We start from the raw sequence: 21,879 nt of genomic DNA, 5'->3' as shown, positions 1-21,879 counted from the left end.
TTACCCATTCACCCTTGGGCAAATGACACTTGCATCTTGCTGAACAGCTGAACTCCCAACAGTCAAATTCCGTGGTTGCACTTCCCTTGGTTTCAGTATCACCACTGACCACCAGGCGGCGTACCTACTCCCTCGGTCCCAGACACTAACGACAGATCACAAATATATTTAAAGCCATTTTGGAAAGGAAAACGCGTAATTTTCGAGATTGATAGATCTTCATTTTGGAAGAAGGACTTAAAAAGCAAATGACCCATAACGACGATAAGAAACATTCATCATTTGCCACATTTTTGTGATGAACTGATACACGAGCGTTTAGTGAGTTTATTTTTTAATTTAATTTGTTTGGTGCATTTAGACAGCTGTTTGTTTAGAGATAACATTTGTATTATCTAAACCTATTTTATCGTTGAAATCATTGCATAGTATTGCATGAGCTTACACGGGGCGGAGGGGAGGGGGTCGTGGAGAGGTGACATTCGTCTGACAAACGTTTGGCCTGCCCCCGTGCGTCTGACGTCATCGACGTCGAACGGGACTGTTTGTTCTGGATTTGGGGCGAGGAAGGTCTGCGCGCGCTGACAACCGACCGAAGAAGGTAAAAAACGCATTTTCGATTATTCTCCAGATGACATTGGTATATCAAACGAAGGCATACTGTCCCGAGAGTCCAATAAAAGGCTCACATTTGGCCTCGGTGGCGTATTTTGCACGCTGTCAGTGTGCGCTTTGACAAGCGGAGCATGAGCTGTCCCTTCGCAGGCCTTGCACCGGTTCGGGCACACGAGAAGATCAATTTCTGTCTTTTAAGTTAGCGCGGTTTGGTTTTATTGCGCATATTCTGTGTTGCATCTTTAGCTTCTTAATACTCGTGTTATGGTCGTTTTCATGGCATCGGACACTCCATGTTGTCAGTGTGCACGTTAGCTGCAGGTCGGTATCATGCTAGCCAGTTAGCTGCTAGGCTGTTTGTTTGTAGCCCCGTAGGCCGTATTCGTGACATAAGTTACGTCTTCTCAGGAGCGTAGTTTACGCACAGTGGCGCAGAAGCACATGTGAAATGCGACGTACGTCATTTCGAGAATATCAATCCCGTCCAAGTCGTATTCTGAAAGGCCGTTTACGTGCGGAGCTGTCAGTTGCTTACAGCAGACATGGCGATATACTGACATGGAAGGTTAGCAAGGCAAAGGTGTACTTTTGCAAAATAAAATAAACTTACCATAATGCAATACAATTGTTGTTGAATAAGTTTTCTCTATTTTCTAATATTGATGGGTCAAATATTTAAGACACGCTGCTTCGTTGGCTAACTTGCTTCTCAGATAACGATAGTATGAAGGATATATGGGATGCGTTAATAATGGCAAAATGGCTGATTAATTTTGTAGAACGATTAACAGGTGCCAAACCAACAAATTTCCCCCTCAATGTTTGACGTTTGTTGCCTAGGTTCTCAAAGTTATGAAATTCACCTTGTGCTGAATGATCGAAACGTACGACATAACGTTAAGCTTCCCAATGCTTGCTGCGCTCAGGATATGATTGGATTTCTTACAGACTCCAGTATCAGCCTCAGTCTCCTGGTCAGTTAGACTTGTTATCAGTACATACAGTATTAGCTACAGTTTGAAAGCAGAAATCACTATATGAAATCATGTCATAAGTAATTTGTCCCCATGCATAATCCTCTGAAATATACAATCTAGATAGATTCATGGTTTGTTGACTGCACAGATTGTCTGGTGTATCAGCCTTGGTTCTGGTGTCTTGTGTGAGGAATGAGAGAACACACACATGATGCACATATTTTTTGTTACCTGGTATAAAGTGTGGAAAGAAACAGTCCGCATGTGATATGTCAACCACAATTTACATTGGCATTCCCTGATTCTCTCTCTGTCTCAGGTGTGACATTAGTCCCTTTATCGGTGTGGTGTGGTTTCCTTGCCCCGACAGCGCGTCACTTTCAGAAGCCGCTCTACAGATAGGCTAGGCTAGCCTATATCATCTGCCCACGGCCCAGTCAGTCAGGTGCCTCTTCCTCCTGACAAACCTCCGGTGTTGCCTCCATAAATCGCCTCCTCCCCAGGCCTTGAGATATGATCGCACAACTGGATTAGACCAAGGCTGCCCAGCAACAAACATGTAAGTGTCCAGACTAAATCTGTGTTCACGAATATTTATATGTATTGAAATTGACAAAGTAATCTATAGAGCTCTTTATATAACACATGTGTAGCTCCTCTATGGCACATTTTGCACTTTCCACACTTTGCAGCCTAAGTTTCCAAAGTAAAATGCTGTTATTAGTTAGGAGACTAATCAATATCCCCCAGCCGATCACCAACTGAAACCAGACTTTCTACTAACAACGGCACATCGTGTAAGAATGCACAGCAAGCATAAATAGTAAAATTCAAATATAGCACATATATGTTCTTATGGCTGCATGACATAGCTGGCCTATCCATGTGTAAATAAATCATAGGTTTTATCCAAATATAGTAATTACATGATAGTGTGTGCTTGACACTGGTAGCACATGAAAAGATTTTCATTGTGGCATCATAGGCGGTGAAATCCAAAACGTAACATCGGAAATGAAGTGTCAATGTCAGATGGACGACATGCCTACGCTACTGACGTTCTGCCACAAATTGACTCATACATTTTACGGCATGCATTCGAACGCTTTCCCGATTCAGTGACGGTATTGAATGTTTTTTGTGGATTGGGCAGTTGAAAAGGCGATCAGCTGATCACTGCTGACCTATTTAGAACGTTTATCTGATGATTATGATTGGTGGGTGATCAGTCAGTGCACCCCTAAAAGAGAACTCTAGAACCTTCTCACCTAACTTTATTCCTTTTAGCTCTAATCTATACTTTTTAACCTGTCCTCTAATTTTTTCTTTCCATTATAGGCTAAATGGCAATACCGTACTACATGTCATGTAGGTCCAATGCCATGTTTGCCTTAGTATGAGATTATACCTAACATTAATCAGCATCTTTTCCATTATTGAGCTGGTTAGATTGTCAGTGAGCATCTTGTGCTGATTCATCACACCCAGGCAGGTAGAAAAACACACAAATCACATTTGCTGAAATTGCCATGCCAACATCTTGAGGTGTTGCTTTATTCTAGAAGTTGCTCTGTTGTGTGTTGATTATCTCCTATATGAGTGTTCCAGATGCAGCCGTAGCTAGTACAGGTGCACCAGTATTATATACTGGTATCTATACATTGGTATCGATAGTATAGAAATCTGTGATATGGTTTAGAGTTGCCCATGCTGTTTCTACCAGATGATCCAGAAAGGCTGGAGCTTAACAATCTTTGATTGAACATTATGCACGCAGAAATTTACGTTCTACATCTTTGACATTAAGCAGTTTGTCATTAGTCTCAAAATTGCTGAAAACATGGGTAGGGCTGCTTTCCCAGTAACACATGCTGTGGAGCTTTAGGGGAGCGATTGTGAAGCTGGCAAACTATAACAGAACAAAGATGAAGAAGAGCTGGTCAAGAAGGGGGATCATCCTCAATTGTGTGGACAAAAAGCATTATCTGTAAGATTTGTCGTGCGACCGTCATTGCGATGGGTGGTAACACCAGTAATCTCTTTAATTACCTGAAGACAAAGCGTGAGCGAGTATGTGGAAATCCTAAATCCTTAAAATCCATCCATCCACCCGGGGATCCATATCAGGAGTAAAGAGGAAAGCTCAAGATGCAGCTCAGACATCCTTAGTTGAGTTGTTTCCTAAAGGCACTCTCTATGATAAATAATCCTCAAGGTGGAGAGACATTACACATTAGATAACACACCTGTGCAAAGACATGACTGCCACATACACTGTGGAAAACAAGGGTTTCAAAGCAATGGTAGAAACACTGAATTCAAGATATGTAATGCCCAGCCATAAATACTTTAAGTAGAAATACCATGGCTGAACAGAGAGAGTTGTTGAAAAGCTGAAGAAGAGCTTTGCAGTGTGACACACTTCTCTACCACAACTGATGTGTGGACAAGATTCATAACAGCCATATATGAGCTTGACAGTCCAATTTATCAAAGAATGGAGTCTGAATAGCAGATGTTTGTTGACGTCTCCCCGACGACCACACGGGAGAGATGATTGCCCAAAGTCTCAGAGGAGCGCTGGAGCTGTGACGATTGAAAGAAGAATGCCAAGTCTGTGTTACTACTGGCAACAAACAATATCAAGGCACTCCAGCTGAAAGACTGGACGAGGCTACAGTGTTGGTTAATGCTCTGATGAGATATTTCTGTCCTGTCATAATTTAAATGTGAATTATTAGAATATTGCTAAAATCTGTAATACATTATTTTAAAACGGAGAGAAGTGTGAAATGGCATCACGTCGAATGTGCTAGTGGCATGCACAAGAAAGTGGTGAGTGCCTTCTCCAATACATGGAAAAGCAAGCGTGAACTGGCCATCGCTCAGGCTGAACTGGCCTTGCCTCTCCACCAGCTCACAAATAGAACACCAGCCAGCTCTTGGCAGAAATTGATCGAAAGGTTCATTGAGCAGGAAAAGCCCATATCTCAAGTGCTGAGGGCACACAGAAAGACCAGGCATTTGGTGCCAACTTGGCAAGACATGGACGTTCTTGAGTCTGTTAACAAGGCCCTAAGCCCTCTGATGGAATTCACTGATGCCTTGTCTGGAGAGAAGTATACAAGTGTCTCCTACCTTAAACCTGTGCTCCGTCTTTTCAGTGAACGCATTCTGAAACCAAAGGATGATGACACCCAGCTCAGCCAAAGTATTAAACAGACAATTACTTACTTCTTGAATAAGAAGAGAACCAGCCACACAGGAGCTGCTAGACATGGCATTCCTCCTTGATCCCTGTTTTAGGTAAACCATATCAAGGACGAGAAGGTGGACTGCATTAAGGCAAAAGCAGCTGCATAGATTGAGCCATTGCTAGTAGTGCAGGCAATGCTGAGAAAAAGGAAGTTTCCACACCACCAGCAGCAGGAGAAGCTGCAGCAGTTGAGCCTGAACTGACAGCTAAGAAGCCAAAGAAGAATTTGAGTACCTTCTTAAAGGAACAAACTGTACCACACCGAAGATGCCAGTGACACTGAATTTGACAGTGAGACAGATCCACTGGAGTGCTGGAAGCTGCATGAGATTGAGGCAAATTTTCCAAGGGTGTGTAATTTGGGCAAAAAACGTCTCTGAATTCCCACCGTTAGTGCCCCGTCGGAACGAGCATTCTTCACCAGTGGTAACATAGTAACATGCCACAGGTCTGCACCTAAGCCAGAGAGGGTTGATCAACAACCTGAAGTGAATGTTTGTTTGTTTTTTTTGCACTAAAGCCAGACTGGTGTTTCCTGGAACCTTTAGAAGCTTTTATTCTACTTCAAGATGAGCAAATATTGAGGGAAAAGTTTGTACTTCTCTAATCGCGCATATTTTCTCTGTAACATGCATCCGTGGTCACATTTTTTGCAATGACGCCAGAGTGATATTTACTGGCAACTGTTGTTCCCTGCTAGAAAATAGTATTGTTATTTTTTTCTAATCATTTTGGAGGCTTAAGATCTATCTTAAGATGAGAAAACTTGTAACAACTGTAATGATGGTTGTCAGGGTATTAGTGCTCCTCTAATAACAGGAGGTAACATTGTCATTTGAAAGATGAAGTGTCTGTGGCAATGAATGAATATCTGTTAAAAAAACATTATAATCATAATGAAAAAGTCTTTTGAAAGAGTGTATAGAGATTAAGATGGGCAGCAGAAGTTAGAAGGAGCTCTTGAGAACAGACTTGGAAAGATTTAGATTGTAGGGAGGGAGTTTGGTCATCCTCCCTTCCTACAATCTAAATCTTCAGGGATCTGGGCTCCAGACTAAATTTTACACTACAGGTAATGAAGTAGGCCATATTGGTTAGCTCTGTTCACAGCCTCTAGATTTTCAGATTTAGGCGTGTCATTGGTCAGTGCTGAAGAGTTTAAAATCATCTCAAATCATTAAGTATATTCTCATTTGTTTTTAACCAAAACGTTTGTCCCAGATGACCAAAGTGGAGTTGACTTGTCCTATGACAGACCTGACAAACCTTATTTCACACACAACCAAACCAGCTGACACTAGCTAATGGCAGACAATTCTCTGCACTAGTGTGATTATTAAGGAAGCAACATAGGCAATGGACTAACTCTATATTTGAGTTATTTGCTGTTTCATTGTAGTGATCAACATAGGCTACTGGTACTGTCCTGTCTGACAACACTGACCTCTGAAATAGGACTTTGTTATTGTATAGTTTATTAGTTTGTATTTTATAAATTAGAAGTTGAGTATGTGCACATGCGCTGAATCAGAAATTGATTGAGAAATACTAAAACAAAATGATAGGCTACTGGACACGTATACCTACACAGCTGTCTCATTCTTGTTGCGTTCAAGGTAGGGGTGTAAACGGTTCAGAAAACTCACGGTTCAGTTCATATCACGGTTTTGGGGTCACTGTTTCAGTTTGGTTGGCTATATATATCTGGTTCACTGGGGAGGGGAAGTAGAAGTACAATTGCAAATTCCAATTTACACAATGTAGTTATATAAAAAATCCTAAGTTTTCCTGAATGAAAACTTTTTTCACTGAAAATGAAAGACCAGTATAACTAATTCAACAGACTTTCTTTCAAAAGTAAAGTAAATACTGGCTCTTTGTTATTTTAACATAAAATATCCCTGCATTATAGGCTACGTAGGCCAACATCAACATAAATTGCAACATAAAATGCAACTTTCAGTGGCTTTACTCCAGGGCATCAACATAAAATGCAACTTAAATCATGTACCTACTGAAATCTTCCACTACTGAATAGGGCTACAAATCTTTGCTATAAACAGCCCAAATAGTGATGCGTGGCTCAATCCAAAACCCGCGGCTCCCGCAGGTTTATCTGCAGGTGGGGCGGGTTGGGTCGATAATATTGAGAACGAACGGGCGGGTTCGGATGTTGATGTGTCGGATCAGGCGGTCGCGGGTTTAAAAAAAACCCTGACCCCTGACCCTGACCGCATCACTACCCCCAATGTTTTGGTTATTGCTCTGTGCCTGTCTGAACTCGCACTGAGAGATTGCTGCTGCGGGAAGAAAAAGTTGTTTTGGTCCTACCGGCTCTTCTCCTGCTGCATGTGTGACTACAGGGTGACGTTGGGCTCTTCTGCGGCGCACTGCCGCAATATCGACACAGAGGCCACAAAATCAAAAGTTGGTCAATGTAGGCTACAGATATTGATCCAAATCTATCTCTAATGCGCCGATGTGCGCATCACGTCATGTTTGTCATTTGGCGATTCACAGACCAGCAGAGCAGCAGCAGCAGAGCCTGAAAGTGAAACTTAAAATTCCACAATTTTCCCCATTGGCTACTCCTGTGTTAGTAGGCTAATCCAGCTGTGATGTCATCGTAGATTGACATGTAATTCTGACAACTGATTGGACAGATACTCTCCAGGGAGATCAGACCCACGTGGGGAGTGGAGGGACACAGAACCGAATGAACTGCGGCACGCATGCGTGTACCGAACTGTGGGTGGCGAGTCCAGACGTCTTTAATACAACTTGATGCACATTCAAGTTCTTTTGGTTGGAACTAACAAAGTGGACCTTATAATAAAAGTCGTTTTTTGGTGGCTGTTATTTTAGAAGTCAAGCATCACAGAGCTACCTTTAAAGTCAGTTGACCCTGCTACACTAACTATGTTGCGTTGCTTTCGTTGGCAGCAACTGGAGAGTGTCCAGCATCAAGAAATGTTTACATCCAATTCCTAATGGCTGACGCTAGCATTCGTTCCACTTTTATGAATGGAAAAAAAGAACAAGGCAACAACACATTGTTTCTAGTGGCATACTGTAAAATTATTTTGCATATAGCCTAAATTAAATCATAACAATTTTTTTAAATTAAAATGTACCGTTTCTGGTGATTTGGTGCACATAAAAATAAATTGATGCTATTATATTATTGTCCACCCATATAACCCATGCCAACTAGTTAGTCACCATAACTAGCTGTTCACTTGTGCACAGCTAATGGGGATCCTTATCAACAAACAATAACCTGTTGCCCAGATTGTGATGATTTATAATTCTCAGGATGGTGTAGTGGGCCTATTTGGAATATGAGTGGTGGTGATGATGCTGAGAAGCATAGTACAGGCAACAGTAGAGGTGATAATGATGATGATGATGTTGATCCTTCCCTCAGAGCGTCGAGTCAGGAGTGTGATGGCCTGAGGGGGCGCCCCCCGGTCCCGCCTGCCCCTGCCAGGTCCAATCTGCCTAAACTGTCTGCGCAGCCACCCACCATTGCTATGGGAGACGGACTGGAGGCAGGCAGCAGCCAGGCCCCTCCCTCTGCCCCACCGCCTCTCCCCTTCAACCCTCCACCCCCTGAAACATGGAATCCCTCCAGACCCAAACGACAGACCAACCAACTACAGGTAGGGAGAATTGTGTCTGTGTTTGTTCTGTTGTACTTTGCACATCTCAACTTGCGCCTTGTGTTGTAATACAATTTGATTGATTTCAGGTATCATTTTGCTATTTTTCAGTACCTGCTAAAAGTGGTGTTGAAGACTTTATGGAAACACCACTTTGCATGGCCCTTCCAAGCTCCCGTAGATGCCATCAAACTCAATCTGCCTGTGAGTAGTGTGTTGTGTGTGTGTGTGTGTGTGTGTGTGTGTGTGTCTGCATGCAATCAAAGTGTAAGGAGGAGGATGAGAGTTAAAGAAGGAATAAAAATGCATGAGTCCTTCTTTTCTCGGATTCGTTAAATACTGTCCAGACAGGGTATTCACCTCACACATTCTCCCTGCTTTCTCTCTCTCTCAAGGACTACTATAAGATCATCAAGTCCCCTATGGACATGGGCACGATAAGGAAACGTCTGGAGAACAGTTACTACTGGAATGCCCAGGAGTGTATCCAAGACTTCAATACAATGTTCACAAATTGCTATATCTATAATAAGGTAAGCCTATGCTCACTGGCCATGTAAGACTTTCTTGTCCCACGATGTATGACATTTATTCTTGTAGTTCAGATAGACAGATATATAGCTCAACTGTTTTATCCCTCATGTAAAGAAAGAAACACGGAGCTAATATCCTTAGGGCCTTCTAAAAATGTGTGTGTGTGTGTGTGTGTAGCCTGGTGATGATATTGTGTTAATGGCGGAGGCCTTGGAGAAGATGTTCCTGAATAAGATCTCTGAGATGCCCCAGGAGGAGACTGAGATTGCCGTGGTTAACAAGGGGCGGCGTGGGGCCAGACGGGAGCAAGGTAAGGCTTTCAGGGGGGGGGGCTCTGTTTGAGAGGAGCTCCAAAACTGGCAAGTCTTTGTCTCGCATAGAAAAGTGGCAAATTTGGACACCAAAATCAAATGAGTCTTGGTCATGCCAGTAAAAATTATATTTAAAAAAAAAGGAATTTGGATTGTGTTCTGAATTTAAAGTATTGATTTTTCATATATTATGGACATTGCGTGATGAGGAGGTGCAGCAGAGTGAATTACAATGACAGTTAAATGATACTAACCTAACCAGCCAAGCTTGTGTGTGCAGTATTTATACCATCTGTACTGGTTCCTCCTCTTTATCAACCACACCTAACATTGGAACTTGTTGTTAACTTAATTCATTGATTGCCCCAGGCTCTTCAGTAAGGCATGTCCTGTCTTTATGCCTCTCTTACTTCCTGGGATCCTTGATGTCATCCTCTGTATTCTCCTTGCGTTCACTCAATGTGTCTTTTTCCCTCCTCACCCAGGTCTGACCTCTAAGCCGGATTCAGGCCAAGACTCGTCGTCCCCCTCCTCCACCCCACATACACGAGGCTTCTCTTCCCCTCCAACCACCCCCCATACCCGTGCACCAGCCCTAACGCCCACTCCTCCGGGCCCCCCCAGCTTACCCCTGGCCCTTCCTCCCCAGGCCCCGCCACAGCCCCCACGCGTTCCTCCCACACCCCCCTCCCATGCTCCCCAGCTGGGACCCCCATTCCCCCTCTCGACACTGGATGTCCTGGCCCAGGGCCTGACTTCTGTTCCCCCTCCACCGCCGGCTCACCCAGGCCTCCATCCCCCGCCACTGCCACAGAGCTCCGCCGCCCCCATCAAGGTAAGGAGAGGTGGAGAGGTGGAGGGGGGGGGGGGGTTGCCATGTAGAGCTTCTCAATTTATTCACTATTCATTCTCTATTAGCCACAAGTTGGTTTGTTGTCATTAACTAACTTCTGATCCCTGATCTTCCTACAGCAGAGGAAGAGCCAGAAAAGGAAAGCAGACACCACCACACCCACCGCCAACGACCAGCTCAGTGAATCATCTCCCATCTCTGTCGAAACTCGGCCGCGCCGAGAGAGCAGTCGTCCGCCGAAGCAGCCTAAAAGAGACGCATCGCAGCCGGACTCTCAGCACCACTTGGGTCTTAGTGGTGGTTTGGTGTTGGGAGGGACGGTAACGCCGAAGCGTCAGGAGCAGCTGCGGTCCTGTGGAGGCCTAGTCAGAGACATGCTGTCTAAGAAACACGTGGCGTATGCCTGGCCTTTCTACAAGCCCGTTGACGTACAAGCTCTCGGTCTCCATGACTACCATGACATCATCAAGCACCCCATGGATCTCAGCACCATCAAGGTGAGCTTATCGGGATTGGTGACAAACCTGAATAGAATTGATGTCATCAAGACATAAGTCTTTATTTTTATAGTGGTGAAGTCCTCAGACATAGACAGCATTTTATTGGAATGATAAAAGAGAAAATAAGTATAAGGACTAGTTTGAAACTTATGAAGTTGGATAGTATTTGATCTCGGTGGTCTGTGTGTGTGTGTGTGTGCGTGTGTGTGTGTGTCTCCTCAGAATAAGCTGGACAACAGACAGTACAGAGATGCTCAAGAGTTTGCAGCTGATGTCAGGTTGATGTTCTCCAACTGTTACAAATATAATCCCCCAGACCACGATGTGGTTGGTATGGCGCGCAAATTACAGGTAAGCAACACATCACACATACTGTTAAGCAAACTACAATAAAACATTGTATAGCATATACTCAAACATGGTAAATCTGTCCATGTAGATGGCCAACAAAAATAACAGACTTTATTGTTTTTTGGCAAGTAGGTAATTTTTTTCCAAAGAAAAAATGTAAAGGTAAAATTGCTATATGTCTATTTAGTAAGAACTGTACGTCAATGCCACGCCATGGGACTGTACAAAATCTCTACTACTCAAGCTCACAGTTTCTCCTCGTGACAATATCTTTCCTGACAGGATGTGTTTGAGATGCGTTTTGCCAAAATGCCAGATGAGCCAGAGGAGCCTGCCCCTGTCCCCACCCTGTCACCAGCCCTCCACCCTGCCCCCTCCACTCGACAAGCCCCGCCTCCTTCTGCCGTCTCAGATGACGACAGCTCCAGTTCCTCCGAATCGGAGTCTTCGGCAGGAGACTCGGAACATGAGAGACAACAGCGGTTGGCTGAGCTACAGGAACAGGTTAGAGGATGGAAAATGGAAGGGGAGGGAGGCTTATGAGAAACAACAGGTGGGTGGGCCGTGCTGAACAGCTTTACCGAAGCTGGGTGAAGACTGAAACACAGAGAAAGAAATGCATAGCAGGCCACTGTGTGTCTCTTCAGGCCCCGACTGTGTTTGTGTGTTTCCTCTAGCTCAAGGCTGTCCATGAGCAGCTGGCCGCACTCTCCCAGCCCCAGGCCAGCAAGCCCAAGAAGAAAGAGAGAGAGAAGAAGGAGAAGAAGAAAGAAAAGCACAAGAAGAAAACAGGAGCAGAGGAGCCTGTGGAGGCCCCGCCCCCTGCCATGCTTCAAACTTCCAAGAAGAGCAAGAGCAGCAAAGAGCCAATCATTGTAAAGAAGGACAGAAAAAAGCCTGGGTAGGCTGTGCAGAGTTAATAAGATAATTAATGTTATAACAGCTGTATTCCGTGTAGCTAATCAAATAATTTGTCAATCACAGTAAGAAAGAAGGAGTCAAGAACAGTCGCCCAGGCGTGCCCCCTCAGCCCGGGCCAACCCCTCTCGTCCCCTCAGCCTCTCTCGAAGCAGAAGATGACATTGGTGTGTATGAGATAGAACAGATATTATTTGACATATTTTTTGAACGAGTCTATGTACTAGACTGGCTTACCTGTTCTTTAAACAATGCCCCAGTATCACCCGGCTGTTATGTTTTCCCTCCCAGATGTGTTTGGGGGAATGTCCAGTGACAGGTGTAAGCCGATGTCGTACGAGGAGAAGCGCCAACTGAGCCTGGACATCAACAAATTGCCCGGTGACAAGCTGGGCCGTGTCGTACACATAATCCAGTCACGTGAGCCTTCACTGAAGAACTCCAACCCTGATGAGATTGAAATAGACTTTGAGACGCTGAAGCCCTCCACACTGAGAGAGCTGGAAAAATATGTCTCCACCAGCCTTAGGAAGAAGAAAAAAACAGGTAGATTGTGTGTATGTGTGCTCATGCTCACGACTTAATACTCCACTTAGTATTATTGGCAAAATGTTGCATATTTGATGTCCGTTTCATGTCAACTGCAGTGTAAAAACACCAAGAAAGATGTCACCAAAAAGGATTACCACATTAAGCAGCATCTTTGCCAACAAACTTTGTTTGTATGACATGGTTCCTTTGAAATTGTTGTGGTGTTATATACTGTATACGTTCATGGGAATATTTGTAAATGTAGAAATCTTTGTTTTGTGTATTTGAAGACTGAAACTAATAGGCTGGTCACAGTTTGAAGGTCCTAAAATAACATCAAAGCCCTCATTAATTTTCATTAATATTTAATTTAACAAGCCATAGGACATATTGTAAAGGAACACAATTTCTCACATTCACATAATTATATTCAATTAATTATATTTGGCCAACTATTGACTCAACTCATTTTTTCCATTGAGCTTTTATTTTTTTCATTGCCGTTTTTATTTTTCTCCTCAACTGCCGGAGGTCTTGTGTGCACACAAGCCTGTCAGTTGTGACGAGCTGTCAGTCCATCCCTTTCTGTTTGTTGTGGTTGTGTTGCAGCAGAAAAGCCTTTGGAGGTGACAAATGTGACAAAGATGAAGACAGGATCTTCATCATCAGGCAGCAGTGACTCCTCTGATGACAGTGAAGACTCTGAGAACGGTAACATACATACACCTCCATGTACACATGTGTAAAACAGCTGTAGCCAGCATACCTTATTCGTAGAAACAACAGCTGTTCTTCACAGCATGTTTCCTCATATTTCCTCAAAACATTCCATATTCCTGTCTGGATCTGCGTTTATCCAATCCTCCTGCTATGTCTGCTTTTATTATCCTGCCCCCACTTCCTTCTCTCTTTTTTCGGCTCTCACTTTCTGTCCATCTATCAGGGCTGGTTCCCAAGCAGCAGAAGAAGAAGACCTTGTCTAACAAGGAAACGAAGAGACCGCACCACCCGTCCCTCACCATCGGGGCTGGCCCAGTACCCCCCCAGCCTCAGCCTCCGACACAGCCCCAAGTGGTCCAGTCCAAACCTCCTTTCGTCCCCCCTCCCCCTGTTCCTGTTTCTGTTCCGTCTCTGGACTCCTCCCAGTTGTTGGGGTCTGGATTTGATCCCCTGGCCCACTTCATGACCCCTCATCTGTCACAGTCTAACACAGAGCCTAATCCAACCATTTCTGCTGCTGGTGCCCCTGTTGGCTCTGGCCTCCTCAACACAAACACACACACCAGCCAGACACCTGCTGAGACGCACCCCTTCCTAAACCAACATCCCATCATACCTTCACCAGGTATGCATATCTCAGCAATACATTTCTCAACTAGCATATCCGTAGTTAATTTTAGAAGTGGTTAGGAATTTGGCAGTGTTGTTGTTTTTGTGAAAATGGCTTTTTCTGTCCTTTGCATTTGGGGGATGTAGTTCTGCTGTTGACCCTGTCTCTTTGAAATGAAAGACAAGGCTGCAGCGACTGTTGGATTTTTTTCTCTTGATCTTGTTTCATTGTCTATAAGGAAACAAATTTTCTCATCCTAATTTTGTTCTCTGTCCTCCCACTCTCTCCATCCCTCTCTTCCCTGTTTGCAGCGCTCCACAATGCTCTTCCCCAACAACCATCAAGACCTAGCAATCGTGCAGCACCACTTCCTCCTAAAGCCCCTCCGCCCCCCCCCTCCGCCCTCCCCTCTCTGCCCCCATCCTCCTCGGCGCCCCTTCAGCCCTCGCTTCCCCTCACCCTCCCGCAGCCTGTGCCCCGCCCCCGCGTCCCTTCCCCCACATCCCACGGCATCTTGGGTACCCTCTCGGCACAGCCTCCTCAAGCCCTGTTGGAGGATGACGAAGAGCCGACACCCACCAGTTCTGAAACCCCGCCCCCATCGCTGCCCCTCAGTCAGGTCCACATGTACCTGCAGTCGCTCCAGCCCCGGCCATCTGCGCAAACCCAGCCGCCGCACACACACACACATTCACCTGCGCAGGCCGCCTCGCAGCTGATGCAGTCAATGCACACGCAGGCTGTAACCACACCCACCCCAGCCCCAACACAGAGGCACGCCACGGGGCATACGCACATGCAGCAGTCGTTCACACACACGCACACCTCAACAACACAGCAGCAGCAGAAGGGGGTGGCCCTGCAACAGAAGCTACAGCAGATGCAACAACATCAGCAACAGCCGTCACCACGCAGCAAAACAGAACCTTTCACAGCAGGTAAAACAAAGATGGACACATGGACACATACACTCACATAGACATACATTTATTGTACTAAATCACAGTTAAAGACTAAACTGTAGTATTGATATTGCTGCTAATGGTTCAATTCATCAGTAAAATTAAGAGGATTTTTTGCATATTAATTTTTTCTTTTGTTTTGATAGGTTCCCTGAGGGAAAGCCCTTCTTCACTCATGATGCATTCTCCTCAGATGCCTCAGTTCCATACAATAGGACAGCATTCACCCTCACAGACCAAGAAACATGTTAGTGATCTACCTGTGTCTTTGTGCTGTCTGTGTGTGACTGCATATGTTTATTAGAGGTATTGCTGCTGGAAATATTTTAAGCTAAATTTATTTTTGTTATTTCATATTGTTCATGTAATGTGACAGCTGTATTTTTCAGCAGTTGTTGAGTGCTTCAGTCAATCACAGTAAATTAAGTTTGGAAAATAGTGTGAATGGTTTCAGTTATTATGATACAGGTGCATTCATTCTAATAGTGCTATCACAATACCAGAATTTTGACTTTGATACCCATGCTATGTTTAATATGTAAACCTTTGACACTACTATGATACTATGGCAATCAAGAAAAACCAATGAACCAGCAATGAATTGCCAACTTTAGCGACTTTAGCACCGGGCTTTTGATATGCTGGTTGGGTATCCCATCTTTGTCAGCTTTGTAAGCAAAATAGCTCCTGGCGGCAGTTTTGTCAGCCAGTTTAGGTGGGCTAGGATTCAGTTCAAGATTCAGTTCATTGTCTATTTGTTTCGGATTTTGGGGAAAACAATATAGTTTTCAGATAAACAGTTTTGTGCCTATAACTACGCTCACAGCCTAAGTAACAAGTTCGTTAACTCCCTCTTGGGGACTGTGTGTGTGAGCTGTAGGGCTGTGTGTGTGTGTGTGTGTGTGTGTCACTCACGGCTTGTCACTATTCCTCTGCTAACTCAGCTGAGCATTGTTCTCAACACCTCTCACAATGATTTTGTTGTTTTGGCTAATGGTTAAATTGCAAAAGCAAAATGTTATTTTCCTAATATATTGATGAAAAAAATACCTCAATGTCATATAAGTCACATGGGCGCTGACTCAGCTCATCATTGATGTCTGATGACATACATTGGCACAAACCAACAGTTTGAGATTCAAACCTAAGACGTTGCGTTTACATGATATGTGGCTTAGACCACTGAGCCACTGGACGCCCCCGACTCCATTGAATTTTTGCGCTGCCTGCTGCAGTCCAGACTGTGGCTCGTCACCATCCACACGTATACGTTGTCAGGAGGTGACATTGAAATTGAATTCCAGCGTGCAGAAAACTTTTTAGTAGCACTTTTAGTATCTGTATCGAAGTAGTGTTGAAATTTTGGTTATGACAGCATCACATTCTAATGATCTATTTCTGATAGACCACCGAATCTGCGTTTTTAACCTGGTAACAAGAAAACAAGGTGTTAACTCAGATGTTTTGTATCTCAGTTCAAATCACAGCATTTAAATAACCACAAAATGACATCACCACCCCACCCCCCCACACACACATATCTTGCAGCCTTACTAAGTTTTTGTGTGTATATGTCTGTCTGTAGGAGCAGAGGTCCAACCTGGTGGGGGTCAAAGAAGAGAAGCCTTCCCACTCGCCAGTCCTGCCTCCCTCCCCCTTCAGCCCCGCCCTGCACCAGGACACACACAAAGCCCTCGACAACAAACAATCTCACAGTGAGTACAGAGAGAGATCTTTGTGTTTGGTTTTGTCTTATTTGTTTATACTTGTTTGTCATATTTAATGCAGCATTATTGCTTTTATGACAAGCTGTCAGAACATTCCGGTGTGTATTTGTAATTCATGACCTCTCACATGACTCCGCAGGATCAGATCTGAAGCCATTGGATGGTTCTCGCCTTGGTTCCCGCCTCCCTGACTCCCCAGCCCCGCCCCCCTCCCAGCAAGACAACAAAGTGAAGCAAGAGCCCAAAACTCCCATTGCCCCCAAGAAGACACAGGTGTGTATGTGTGTGAGATAGGAGCACACTTTGTGTCCCACGTGCCTTTAGCCTTATTAAAACTACACAGCCACATTTTGTTTATATTAGTATTTATAGGCTGACCTTCCTTTGTTTTCTCTTCTCATTCCTAATCCATCCTCTTAATCCCTCTTTCCACTCCCTTCCTCCTTGTCTTCACATCCTCTCTTCTCCTAGGATGTGAAGTTAAAGAACATGGGTTCTTGGGCCAGCCTGGCTCAGAGGTCCCAGTCCACCCCGGCCTCTTCCGTTCGCTCCTCCAGTGACAGCTTTGAGCAGTTCAGACGGGCGGCCAGGGAGAAGGAGGAGAGAGAGAGACAGCTGAAGGCACAGGCTGAACAGGCCAGGAGAGAGCAAGAAAAACTACGGTAGGGGGGAAATGGAGAGAGAGGGGGGGACAGCAGAAGGCAATGTCTGAATAGTCTCTCAGACAGCAAGAGTGACTATATTAGAAGAAATGGGAGGTAAAGGGACTTGATGAGAAGGGAAATAATTGGAGGTTAAACTTGAGCAGATTGTCCCTTAGTTACTTTCCCTGAGTATGTTGACAAAAAACACTGCTTTGTTGAATCAGGATTGACTGGGCTCTTGTTGGATGAATTTACATGTATCATTTACCAGGTCTCTCTTGAGAATGAAGACCCCGTGTCTCAATGAGATTACCTGTCTAAATAAAGGTTTAATAATAATAATAATCATCTAAGTTCTTAACTTCAAACTGTAAGAATAGGTATTCGTAGTAGGGCTTGTAATACAGTATTGAAAAAATAAATTCAAGTTTTGTTTAGATGTAGGCTGTGATTATAAAGTATATGAGTTGGCTGACTAGCCAGCGTTACAGCTCAGTCAAAGCAAATGGGTGTTTTATTTGTCCAGTATATATATATATTGATTTGTTGAATTTTGTATTCAACCAGCATCTTGAAATATAAAAAGCACAGCTCTTTCATTACCATCAAATTAAGTGACACATATGAAAGGACACTGACCAGGCGCAACAGACCCAGAGAGAACAAAAGAGAATGAGAGCAGCGAGGAGACTTCCCCCTCATAGCTGAGAACTACGTTTCCACCTCACCGCAGCCAATTCCCACTTCCTTGTCTCTTCTTCTCTGGTAGCCGTGATGATGAGGACTCCTTGGAGCAGGCTCGACGAGCACAAGAGGATGCACGCCGTCGCCAGGAGCAACAGTCGCCACTTGCTCCGACGCCCCCAGCTTCCACCCCACCCACCCACTCCCCGCAGGCCCCATCCAGCCAGGCTCAAGCCCCGCCCCCAGCCTCCTCAGCAGCACAGAACGCCCTCGACCAGCAGAGGGAGATGGCACGCCGCCGTGAGCAGGAGAGGCGCAGGAGAGAGGCGGTATGTGTAGAATTTTACCTCTGTGACAATGTTGTTGTACAAGCTAGTGCAGAATGAATGGTAATAATAACCCTTTAATGCTCCTCGTCGTTCCCTCTCTCCCTCTCCCTGCTCTGCAGATGGCTGACACAATTGACATCAACTTCCAGAGCGACCTTATGGCCATTTTTGAGGAGAACCTGTTCTGACATGGAAAAGAGAAGATGGGTGTGAGAAAGGAGGAACAGAGAGAAAGAGAGAAAGACCTAGACACACATTGGCAAACACACACACACACACACACACATATATAGACCACAATGCTCTGATACATATGCTCGCTGCTCACACACACACACACACACACACAGACATAGTAGTAACTGTCCCTTTCTCTCAGTAGTTGAAACGACTGGCTTGTAACATGTGAATGAGAGGGGGGAAGTGAAGTAATAAGAACACCCAACCCAACCCTCTCTCCTCCAACCTTGGATGCGTTTTGGTGTCTGACTTGTGTTTATGGTTGTTGGTTATGAGTTTCCAGGGACAACAGAGTGAAAATGGACACTGATTATCAGATAGTCAACTCCCTCATCCCTTCTGGAATGGAACAAGAAGGAAAACAAGAAAGGCATAACGAAACGAGGGGACAGAACTTCTAAATGAAAAAATAGTGGTGGTGAAGAAGAGGATTTAATTTAAGAAATTAAGTGAAAAAGAAGAAAACCTTATTCTCTAATGTCTGATAGGAGAGAAGGGGGTGTTAAAGGAACGGGTGAACAAGATTATGGATGGACAGATCACTTTTTTTGTTTTTTCTCTCTCCTAATCTTGTCTTTTTTTTCTCTTTTTTATGTTTGGGTTTTAACTGGGTGGGGTGGGTAGGGGCGGTCTAGTTTGTCAGGTTCAGAGGTCATCTGAGAGTTGGTTGTTTTCTCAGGACACAGTGGGAATGGACACCCTGGCCACATTCACATACTTTTCAAAGACATCCTTCCTCCCTCCCCTCCTCCCTCCTTCTCTTCCTTCTACTCCTCTCTTTATCAGTCACTACCAATGTAACAAATTGGAGAGGTGGAGCCTACATGCATTTTGGTAATCCAGTGATGCTTGGTCTGTGTAAGCTTGTAAACAAAGAGAGGGGAATGAGGAAGGAATGATGGCATTTTAAAAGTGTTGGAATGTGTCCTTTGCCTTAGCGCTCTGGCCTGTAAACTAAGGATCACACCCTACAAATTATACATATTATATATAAATAGATACATGAATATATATTATATACGACGAAAAGTCAACAAAAAAGAACATGAGAGGAATTTGGTTTGTGGGGAGCAAAGCTCGTCTCTGTGTTCATCTCTGAGCTCTGGTTTTGATTTTGTAGAATTTACTGTAAAGAAGAAAAAAACTTTTTTATGATTCTATTGAAAGGATTGTTTCGTCTGTCATATTCTCTCTCTTTCTCTCATACCTTTTCCGTCTTTTCTCAACTCTATGCCAAAACCAATCTATTGAGTGCTGAAAGTTCATTCACATTTTTTTACATGTAAAATGCATCTTCTTTTCACTTTATATTAAAGGCTACATTTTTTTATTGCTATTTAATTTTCCTTTATCCCTTTTAAATCAAATGTTATGCACCAGTTTGCTCTGTAATAGTTTGAATAAGCGGTTCCAAATCATTGTATGTCACTACTTTACTAGGCTCCACCGTTCTGTAGCTATATCAACTAGCTACTGCACTTAATTGTTTCATTACTTACACATTTTCTTTCATTTTTGGATTGTTTCATTTCATCATGTTCATGTTTTTAATCTTTCCTACTTGTCTTGTCCACAATCGCCACCACTATCATCACAGCTTCTACAATCTGTATAATAGACTCTATTTAGGTTAATTTTCATCCTGTTTTTTAGTTCCATTTTAAAAATGTTTCCAGTGTCCATGGTAACAGTCTTGGGTTGTCGTGTGCCATTGTGTTTTTCAGGGGGCGGGACATTGTCCCACTTCCCTTTGGTTGGCCCAGAGATCCATGAGTGTATTCGGTTCTATATTCGCTTTTTGTGTTTTTTAATGTTTGATTCATTTCTTTTCCCTTTTCATATTTGATTGTTTTGAGTTTTTTTCCCCCCCTACGCTATTTTTCTTTGATTTATTTTACCTTGAACAACCTGTTGGTATGTTGGTGAGTGAGGTATTGAGGTCAATAGATTCATCCTGTTCTGATTATGGAGTAAAACATCTCTTTTTTTTAAGAAAAGTATTAAAATAATATAAAAAAAAATTTAACCTCATTGTACGTGTTTTTGTTCTTTGTGTTCTGCATTGAGAGATCTTCTCATATGGGAGACATTCAAACAATGTAGCTGTCTTTGGCAGAGGCGCAGACCTGGAGGAGCCATTACCAAACACTGAGGAGTCCAGTTTGATTTGTCCAGTTTGAGCCAGGGGAGGGAGCTGATGAGATGGAAAGAGGTGGTGAGCTATGGTTTTTCAATTTAACATATACATTTAACTCAAATCAGCAAAGAGGACAGTGGTTTTCAGAATCAGAAATACTTTATTGATCCCCGAGGGGAAACTGGGTTTCGTTGCAGTTGCTCACAGAAATATATATAGTCATAGAGAAATTATAAGAAAAATAGAAATAAGAAATAAATATAAAAATATGTAGAATATGTGCATTATACTACAATAAAAGTAGTATAGTACCATATGTGCATTATAAAAATATGTAAAGTATGTGCATTATACTGCAATATATAACAACAATAATATAGAAATAAGAAAAATACTGTAAGAAATTTGTGGGTGGGTGTGGGGGAGGAGGAGTAGGAGGAAATCCCTGACCTGGGCCTTTCACTCCTGCTTTTTTCCTTCCCCTTTGTTATTATTGCACAAAATTATTACTGGAATCAGTATTGCACAGTTTAAAATATAAGTTATAAATTATTTATTTTGTTTTCATTAAAGCACTCCTTTTGAATGTAGCAATCCAGGATCAGGCTTATATTCATGTGTGTCAGCAGACTGGTCACCAACTGCCACTGTTTTATTAAAAAATGTTTGCCAGTGATCATATGCCTGAAGCTTTAAGTAGAGTGTGCTTGAGTAAAGTGATATAAAAGGAGGTGTTTGTTGCGAGGCTAAAGAGAGATTAAGACTGAAACAAAGTGTTTATCAGAGACAATTTTGTGGCCTGGTAGAATGTGTTCACATTGTTACTTAAAACGTATCTAAACTTGGTGTTGCCTGTGACCTTGAGCAGTCTGATAGCCCAGTGTGCCGGGTACACTGATAAATCTGCTGTTGTGCAGATGTGTTTAACATTTCTTCCTTTCATTTGGCAAGCAGAAAGACACAGCTTTTCCCTTCCTTTACCTTTGACTTTCAAATGAATGCCATTGCCACTGTGGTTTTGCATATACATTTTGCATGTTAAAATCAAGCCAAGGGGCGTGACAGAAACCTGCTGCATTTCCAAACCCCACTGGGAGGGGAGGAGGGGGGGTCAGTGAAACTAAGTGAGGGAATACTGCCAAGCAGGCCTCTGAATTTATCAGGTGAGAGGTTGAGAAAAGGGCAAGAACGATAGTGGATACTGGTGATAAACCGCACACACTCTTGCTTCTGCAGATAAGAATGCCTACAATATATATGTAATGTACAAATGACTGAAGGAGGGGAGGAGGAGAATGCCTGAATAGAAAAGACCCAA

General features: G+C 43.5%; 1 protein-coding gene across 5 annotated transcripts; it reads left to right on the top strand.

Moving 5' to 3' along the window:
* Nucleotides 1-542: 542 nt before the first annotated feature.
* Nucleotides 543-20,450, top strand: LOC139933555 (bromodomain-containing protein 4-like). Of its 5 annotated transcripts, none has more exons than XM_078290768.1 (22): nucleotides 553-601; nucleotides 1,912-2,151; nucleotides 8,276-8,510; nucleotides 8,622-8,714; nucleotides 8,906-9,043; nucleotides 9,222-9,354; nucleotides 9,841-10,190; nucleotides 10,331-10,705; nucleotides 10,931-11,059; nucleotides 11,342-11,563; nucleotides 11,737-11,960; nucleotides 12,044-12,144; nucleotides 12,269-12,523; nucleotides 13,118-13,219; nucleotides 13,452-13,853; nucleotides 14,150-14,776; nucleotides 14,947-15,047; nucleotides 16,386-16,515; nucleotides 16,667-16,800; nucleotides 16,999-17,189; nucleotides 17,941-18,184; nucleotides 18,304-20,450. In XM_078290768.1, exons 3-22 carry the CDS (start codon nucleotides 8,382-8,384, stop codon nucleotides 18,370-18,372), a joined length of 4,149 nt encoding a protein of 1,382 aa, XP_078146894.1. In that variant the 5' UTR covers nucleotides 553-601; nucleotides 1,912-2,151; nucleotides 8,276-8,381; the 3' UTR covers nucleotides 18,373-20,450. The 5 variants fall into 5 exon arrangements, with proteins under 5 accessions (XP_078146887.1, XP_078146894.1, XP_078146896.1 ...); XM_078290770.1 differs by having other exon boundaries at nucleotides 10,328-10,705; nucleotides 13,121-13,219; XM_078290757.1 differs by having other exon boundaries at nucleotides 10,328-10,705.
* The last annotated feature ends 1,429 nt before the right edge of the window (nucleotides 20,451-21,879 follow it).

This window comes from Centroberyx gerrardi, chromosome 3 (assembly GCF_048128805.1).
Source record: "Centroberyx gerrardi isolate f3 chromosome 3, fCenGer3.hap1.cur.20231027, whole genome shotgun sequence".
NCBI classification, from domain to species: domain Eukaryota; kingdom Metazoa; phylum Chordata; class Actinopteri; order Beryciformes; family Berycidae; genus Centroberyx; species Centroberyx gerrardi.
This window is presented reverse-complemented; position numbering and strand designations above follow the sequence as displayed.

Excerpts from the sequence above, each read along its gene's own strand:
- LOC139933555 (XM_078290761.1), top strand. The coding sequence starts at position 8,382 with ATGGGAGACGGACTGGAGGCAGGCAGCAGCCAGGCCCCTCCCTCTGCC. Across the intron at positions 8,511-8,621 it reads GACAGACCAACCAACTACAG|TACCTGCTAAAAGTGGTGTT; the intron begins GTAGGGAGAATT and ends GCTATTTTTCAG. Across the intron at positions 9,044-9,221 it reads ATTGCTATATCTATAATAAG|CCTGGTGATGATATTGTGTT; the intron begins GTAAGCCTATGC and ends GTGTGTGTGTAG.